The sequence below is a fragment of the Microtus ochrogaster genome, chromosome 6 (genome assembly GCF_000317375.1).
Source record: "Microtus ochrogaster isolate Prairie Vole_2 chromosome 6, MicOch1.0, whole genome shotgun sequence".
In the NCBI taxonomy this organism is placed as follows: Eukaryota; Metazoa; Chordata; class Mammalia; order Rodentia; family Cricetidae; genus Microtus; species Microtus ochrogaster.
Window position 1 is genome coordinate 10,434,059 of NC_022013.1, and position 7,778 is coordinate 10,441,836.

The following is a 7,778-nucleotide window of genomic DNA, read 5'->3' on the forward strand; positions in this document are numbered from 1 at the left end:
CAGGGGTGGGGGAAGCTGGGTTTTGTCTTGGAATCTGGGAAGAGTTAGCAGCTCCAAGATAGGAAAGAACCGGAGCAGAAGGCACAGCCTCCAGAGTCTTCCGGGCCAGGTGCGGCTCTCCTGAACTCAGGCAATCCTGAAGATGAGCACTCCCACTGACAATGAGTCTCAGAACAGAGAAGAGCCTTCCTGCCAAGCAGAGACAGCCAGCACCACTTCAGCTAAGCTCTGGCACCTGCAGGACACTCCCTCCTCACTGCCACCGAGGGAGAAGAGAAGAGTTGTTGTGACAGGTTGCTGATGGGGACACGCTGTTCCAAACAGAGTGGCTGCTAGGCCATCAGCAAGGTCCCAAGGCCAGCATGCTTGGCCCAATCCCAAGACGTTATGCTTGGAGGAGTCCGAATCTGGGGGTCCCTGGAGGAGGAAGTCTGGAGAAGAAGGCACCTATGGGTCTTCTTGTCTGACCCACTTACATCTGAAGCCTGGGGAGTGGGAGGTAGACCTTCGCACTCTGTACACAAAGGACAGTAGCCTGGAGGCCTAAGTTCGAATCCCAACTACACATCTTTATGTGTGCAAATGAGTGTGGAAATAAACTCTTATGCTTAGATATGTGGGTGTACATGAGCATTGTACATGTGTGTGTGAAGGCTAGAGATGAGCCTTGGATGTCATTTCTCAGGCTTTTTATAAAACAAGGTCTCTCACTGGCCTGAATCTCATCACATAGGCTGGGTGGACTGGCCAGTGAGTTTCAGGAATCCTCTCCCCAGCACTGTGATGCCTCACCATGCTGGGTTTATCTTACCCAGATTCTAGGGATTGAACTCAGATCCTCTTGTTTGCGCAGCAAGCAGTTTACCAAGTGATCTAGCTCCTTAGTTCCAAGATGCAACTGGGGACTTTGGACAGGCCATGAATTTCTCCAGGTTTTAAGCAGACGAAAGAGTCCCTTGTGTGTTTATTGTCCACGACTGTTCGATACTCCTAGCACGGGAATACAACTAGGAAAGAAGTTGGGACAGTGCTTGATAAATTACAAGGATGAGTGTTTGAGGTGAAGGGCTTCTTGTATCCCATAAACACCCCAAATCTGACGACTTAATAAAGGTGGCTAGAGCGGAGACCTGGCCTCCCAACCAAGCCTGTCCTCTTCTCAATTCCCACCAACATGGCCCTTAGTTGGCTACAAGCCAGCCTGAGACCTAGGAGTGGCAGACACCGGGACTGCTGGCCAGCTTCTGCTAACTGAACCTCTCAAAGCTCCCTCATCAATCCATCACCCTCTTAGCAGCTGACACCTCTGGCAGAGCCTCCCGGCAGCCCCAGTATTAGAATTACAAGAAGCCCAGTTTTGAGGGGGAATACAGATGGAGGAATCTCGGCTTCAAATTTGTCCAAGTATTGTAAATAGTGGGACCGGGGAAAGGCATCTCCCCTGCCCTTCTGACAAAGGGGAAGGGGAGGGGGGTTTGTTAAAGTACAAATTACTTCTTACTGCAGAGACTAAAGCTGGGTAGGGGCACCTCCTTAGCAATTCCTCCCAGCTCTCAGGAAAGCCACCGCTGCATGTCAATTTTAATTTTTGAAATTTAAACCGAGGGCTTTGTGTCTAAGCTCCATCTCATCAGAGGAAGGGGAGGAATAAGTCAAAAAGGATTAGGGGCCCGATGGGGATTGCAGATCCATAGCAATTAGACTTCATTTGGGTTGCAGACATTGGGTTTTAATCGCATTTCAGGATGATACAATCAGCAAGGCATCCGAAAGTGATACCCGTCCTGTAACCATAGACTGTTCCTGGGTACAGGTGGCCTCGGCTAGGTCTGGGATCCACCATCAGAGTGGGTAGCATGGCCTGTGAGGGGAAATTAAGGTTCTGTTGGTGTGTGGAACTGGGAAATGATAGTTTGATAGTATTTCTCTTTCCCCGACTCTCTTTGTACACTTTATTCTTGGACTCAATGCAGGCATAATCATTGCTTATATTCAACCGAATGACTAGAAAACATTATTCAAATAAAACGAGAGCACAGAGGAACAGTGGCAGCCACGGGATTCGAGGCAGGGGGTATAATTATAATTGTCTTGTAAAGGGAATGGCAGCCTTCACTGCCTTCCTGAACAATGCAATTTGAGGGTGGACTGCCACCAAGAACGTCTCACACACTGCATTGGCTTGAATGCAGGCCAGTGTGCAGCATGCATTGAATGAGAACAATTATATCTACATTAGCGGTTTTCAAGTGTTCAGCTTTACCTAGATACACACACTCCAGGATTACCTATGTGTAGACAGGCGAGTGCGCACGCACACACTCTCATTTACATCTGGGGCATGTGTGTGTGAGTGTGTGTTTGTGTGTGTGTGAGTGTGTGTGTGTGTGCCACAGTCAAGATGTGGACATCAGAGGACAGTCTTTTCTTCTGCCATGTGGGCTCTGGGCATTGAACTCAGATACTTTGGCTTGGTGGTAAGTGCCTTAAATCCGCTGAGCCCACAAACATTGTCCCACAAACACATCTCCTTCCAAGCGATCAAAATGGGCTCAGTACAGCAGGCAATGTGATGGCGCATACCTATCATGCTAGCTCTCAGAAAGCTGGGACAGGAGGATGGTCAATCCCAGACCAGCCTGAGCTAAACGGTGAGAATCCATCTCGATTTTTTTTTTCACTTAAAGTTGGAAAATTAAAAGAGCTCAGTAAGTGATAGCAGGCAGCTGCTGGCTGTTTTCAACATCGCTTTCTGTCTGTTGGAACCGGATGGCAATAAAAATAAAACAAACAGGAGAAAAAGAAAGAAATGCCCAAACCGTGTGGAATGTTTTCATGACTTAGGTGTACAGATACTGACAGGAAAAGAGCCAGAGCTAACAGTCCCCCAGCTGTTGAGTCACTTCTTTCAGGGAGAAATGACCCCCAAAAGCATCTGCCCCTCCTAGAGGGGGTGATATCTCCCTTACACAGTGTTCCTGTTAAACTCAGAGAGCTGAAAGACCCACAGAACAATCTCAGAGTACTGACTTTTCTGAGAGCAAGGACCTAGCTGGGATGTGAGACAGAGACACCCCAAGTGTGCTGTTGGTCTTTCAGGGAGTGAGAACTTCCAGTCCAGGGATGATTCTTCCTGTCCTTATCTCTTAGAGCCCCAGAATTCACAGGGTTCCACACTGGCAAGTGTCTCATAATTGTCTTCCACTTCGCAGGGACCCTCCCTTCTGACCTCCTCTACCAGGTCCAGGGAGAGCTAGCTGCCCAAACTGTACACCATCACCTCTCATCCTTGCACCCCCTCAACTCGGGGTTGCATTGAAAATGGCGAATGCTGTTTTGATCCCCACCCCCCCCACACACACACCTTTCAGCCAACCCCAGGTTGCAGGGGCAGTGCACTGCTGGAGACTGGGCATTGGCCAGGTTGTAAGGTCAGGGCGATTTCTGGAGTCCAGGTCACGGAGCTGTATTAACAAAAAGAACAGGAGCCGGTGGTCTAAAAACATAATTTAATGCATGGCAGAGGAGGTCAGAGGAGACTATGTGCAGGTGACTATTCTGTTTGTTGGAATTCAGCTAAGGATGGGTTTTTGGCTGATGGACAGGAAAGTCTGCACAGGCATTTCGGGTCACAAAAAGGGAGGTCCCAGGGAGGTCACCTGGGTCTTATCTTCCTGGTGAGGCCTGCAGTCCTTAACCTGAGGACACTGGGAGGCAGAGGTGAGCTGGGAAACCTCAGGCCCCCTAGGACTGCCTGTCGACCCAATCAGCTTTCCCAAGTCTGGGCTGCCCCACAACCAAGCCCCTCCAGAGCTGGGATTCTTCCCCAGCTCTCCACTTAAAAGTGTTCGCTCTCCCTCCCCAGGATGGGCACTGGGACCAGGGACACAGCCTCCCCACAGCGTGGTGAATCAGACACACTGAGACCTGAGGCAGGGTAACTAGGACAGCAGGGATGTGTCTTTTCCAACGAAGATGTCAGGAAGTGTCATGAAGCCGCAGAGTGACATTCACCAAAGAGCCACGAGAACCCTGTGGGGATGGGGCGGCATGAAGCCACCCGGTCTCGCGCTCTCTGCACCCCTAATCCGGATACAGGAGAAAGCCCGAGAATGTGCTGTACTTGTTGTTGTTGCCCCCATGAGCCTTCCCGCCGTCCAACTTCACATAGACTTCATCGCCTGAATCCAGGTGCAATACCACACTGTTGCTGGCGTAGTCATAATTCTGGTCGGCATCTTGGGCTATGGCGCTGGCACGCACCTGCGGAGCGAACCAAAGGAGTAGGTGGACCCTCGCACCTCTTCCCGACTAAACGCCTGGCCTCCCTCGCCCATCCCCTTGCAGGCTCTCTGCCTGCTACTTCACCCCCTCCTCAGCTCCAAGTTTTCTCTGCAGTAGAGTCAAGGAAAAAGGAGAGGGCTTCCGAGACACTGACCCAGTGTGTAAAGGAGGTCCTAGGGGTTAAGGCCACGAAGAAGAAACCTAGAGGGAAAAGGGTGACCCAGGTGCAACCACAGAGCCACAGAGCGAAAGAAAACTGCGTTGTTTTAGGAGCCCTGCTACTTCAGACCAGGACTCAAGCTATGGGGGACCTAGGACCTAGTTTAGGTGTCAGGATCACTGCGTACCCGGGGTCCAGCTTCAGGCGTGCGGCAGCGGCATTTGGGCAAGCATAAAGGAGTGCGCAGGAAAGCGGGATGGGATGCTGTGGTCCAGCGCCCACTCCATCCCAGAGTTTGCAAGGGCGCCAGAGGGTGAGTGGTAGGGGAAAAGATAGTTCCCGGCGATTCGGGGCGCCTGTTACGGTCTGCAGAGTCTGTTGGACCCGGTAAAGTAGGGAGGGGTATGTGGGAGAAAGTCACTGACCTGCCCGTTTTTGCAGAGATCCGCCCACATGCTGGTTCCGTCGCCGCCACGCATGAGGATGTGGTAAGTGAAGAAGTAGATGCCTCGTACCTGGCAGCTGAACTTGCCAGTGGTGGGGTCGTAGTGATTGCCAAGATTGGTGACCACGTCGTCGAACTTGAGCACCTCGTAGCCTTCATGGGGGCTCTTGAGTCCCACATAGAAGGCAATCTTGGGACCGCTGAAGGCAGCGCTCAGCGCACTGGTCACTTCGCCCTCCGTGTCGCCACCACCCCCGGTTCCTCCACCCACCACTCCAACGCCACCAGCCGCGCTGGTTGTCAACTGCAGTCCTGGTAGCCCTGGCCTCCCCGAGTCTCCCTTCTCCCCTGGGGGACCCCTGGGCCCAGGTGGTCCCGGTTCTCCAGGGGGACCCCGAGGCCCCGGCTTGCCTGGTCTCCCTGGATCACCCTTTGGTCCCTGGATAAAGGGAGGCGGGGGGTTGGCGCTGAGATCCTGCATAACTTCCAGGGCAGCGGTGCTGGGTCCTGGCGGTGGAGCCTTGGCGCCCGCGGGTCCCCCTGCGGGAGCGACGCTGTACGGGTCACAAATCATGCGGCAGGTGCCCAGCATCTCGTAGTGAGCAGCTCCGGGGGGAGCCGCCTGCAGCAGCAGGGGCACCGCGATCAGCAGCCCCAGTGCCATGGCCAGGAGCACGCCGACGGCCGCCAAGCAGGCGCGCCGCCGCCGCTGCCACAGCCGGGAGGCGACCGCCACCAGCTCCTCCTTGCCGCCCGGGGAGGTAATGGTGGAGCGGCGCGGGTGGCCCCGCTCTACGCGCTCGGACGCCAACTCCGCAGGTTCCCGCCGAGTCCCCGACGTGGAGACCCCTGTCCTGGCCACCCAACTATTTCAACAGGAGGTATCCGGACCTGGGATCCGGCGGTCACGGCTCTGGAACTGATCTGGAGAGTCGAAGAGCCCGACACGCATGGCGAGGGGCGCACAGGACGAGCCCGGCGCCCCGGAGGGTTCCAGGTAGAGGCGGCTGGGAAATGCTGGGTCCGGTGAGGCTTTCGCAGTGGCGCTGATTCCTGCTCTGCTGGGATTGGCGGGGCTTGGCAGGGTTCAGCGGGACTCTGGAACAGCTCTGCCGCACGCTCTTCTCAGCTCTCCCGCTGCTCGCTGGCTCCCGGGTGGAGGGGGGAACCCAGCTACCCTGACGTAAGGAGATCAGGACGGAGCGGCGGAGGCGGCAAGGCAGTGGCGTGCGCTGCCATCACTCGGGAGACGGCGCCCTCCTGTCATCAGTTCCCATCCCGCGGCGTCCTCCGGAGGTATGCCTGCTGGCGGCGCCCAGGAGCCACAAGTGGGAGCAGCGGGCAGCAGCCCCCCGCTGGGGCGCCAAGACACACCCACCCTCGGTCACACGCACCTCCCACAGACCACCTCGCACTAGCACCCACGCGCGCAGCCAGTGGGTGCACACAGCACCGCACACACATGGCCACAATGGTGTTCAGAAACGTGGTACCCGCCTGCAAGGTTCTAGTGGGGTTACCAAATCCATCCTCTTGTCTGTATGGATCCAGACCTCAACCCAAGTCCAGGACAGCCTCAGCCTCCAGCTCTGCGGGAAGGACCGACCCTCTAGAAGCCTCGGAAGTGACCAGAACTAAACCAGTATTGCTCCTGGGTAATCTTCCATTAATCTAGGGCTTCAAATTGTCAAATAGGTTTCTCCAGAGAACCCCCACTAACTTTAAAAGGGATTCCTATATCTTTATTGCGGGATTAGTTCTCTCTGTCCACAATGTGGGCTGGTGCAGGGATCAGACTCTGGTGCTCCGGCTTAGCAACAAGTGCTCTTAGAAGCTGAGCTCTCCTGGCTGGCAGGAAGGACTTTAGAACGTCCAAAACACCCAGGACAGAGTCTTGGCGCTGTGGATGTTTCCCTCCCCAGGCCAGGCGCTATTGCTTGCCTCCCGCAGAAAACCCACCTGAAAACGTGTCGCAGTCTGGTTTTTCCACTTTCTCTTAGCTATTTTACTGGGTGTTGGGGCTTCACCTTCTACAGAAAGTAACCAACTTCCAGAAAAGAATGAGGGGACTCAGGGCACACCTTGGTTTTGCTCAGAAGGGAAGACTGATTCGTCTTATATTTCTAGCTAGCCCTTGAAAGTGAAATTCGAACATGTTTAATAACTGATGATAGACAACTTTGACAATAAAAAGGGGAACTAAATGGGAACAGAGAACAGAATAATAACTAAAGTAGGGCCTTTGGGGAGACAGGATCTCAGTAGTGGTATTAAACTGGGGTTTCGAAAAGACAGGCTTCTCTTCCTTCTCCTACTTCCTGGCATTGCCCCTTCCTCCCCATTCTTCTGTTGTTACTCATTTTCTTCTTTAAACTTGGTTTCTTTTGTAAAACAACACACAAAGTATTAGATGTCATTGCTGCATTTTCAAACAACATGTGCCTTAGTAAATGGTCCTCCCTTACCTTCACTATGAACATGGAGGGAGCCTCACTCCAGGCAGGTGTGTGAGTTTGTCTCCTAGAACACCCAGCTCCCTCTTCCTGCATCCAAGTGCACTTGTGCTTTTCCTCTGAGCTTAAGTCTTTAAGAAGCTGGGCACACATTAAAGGAGAACGGTCTATTTCCCTCGATTGCAGCAAGATGGGTAAAAGGGTACAGGGAAGATCTCTACATCAGAGGGGGGAAGCCCCTCGTCTGGCTGGGCTGGAGCCCTAGCTTCTCTCCATTGCGAGGACAGATGAATGATCCCACACCTCCTGTTTCTAGCTTTCTAAACCCCCAGAACAGCTACAGTTTCTGGGGGCTAATGTTCTAAAGAGAACGAGTGTTTATCAGAGGCTCTTGGGGTTCACTTAACCCATTTTGTCTCTCTGGTCACTTGTTCCC

General features: G+C 53.5%; 1 protein-coding gene across 1 annotated transcript; it reads right to left on the reverse strand.

The window, feature by feature from the left end:
* Window positions 1-3,495: 3,495 nt before the first annotated feature.
* Window positions 3,496-6,380, reverse strand: C1ql2 (complement C1q like 2). Its single transcript, XM_005348257.2, has 2 exons — window positions 4,870-6,380; window positions 3,496-4,263 (listed from the first exon to the last, which is right to left on the reverse strand). The coding sequence occupies exons 1-2, from the start codon at window positions 5,551-5,553 to the stop codon at window positions 4,084-4,086; spliced, it is 864 nt and encodes a 287-aa protein (XP_005348314.1). The 5' UTR covers window positions 5,554-6,380; the 3' UTR covers window positions 3,496-4,083.
* Window positions 6,381-7,778: the final 1,398 nt, after the last annotated feature.

What these genes read in the sequence shown, in the direction of transcription:
- C1ql2 (XM_005348257.2), bottom strand. Translation starts at nt 5,553, where the DNA reads ATGGCACTGGGGCTGCTGATCGCGGTGCCCCTGCTGCTGCAGGCGGCT. An exon ending in ATCTCTGCAAAAACGGGCAG is followed by an intron (nt 4,264 to 4,869) that starts GTCAGTGACTTT and finishes TTCGCTCCGCAG; the next exon opens with GTGCGTGCCAGCGCCATAGC.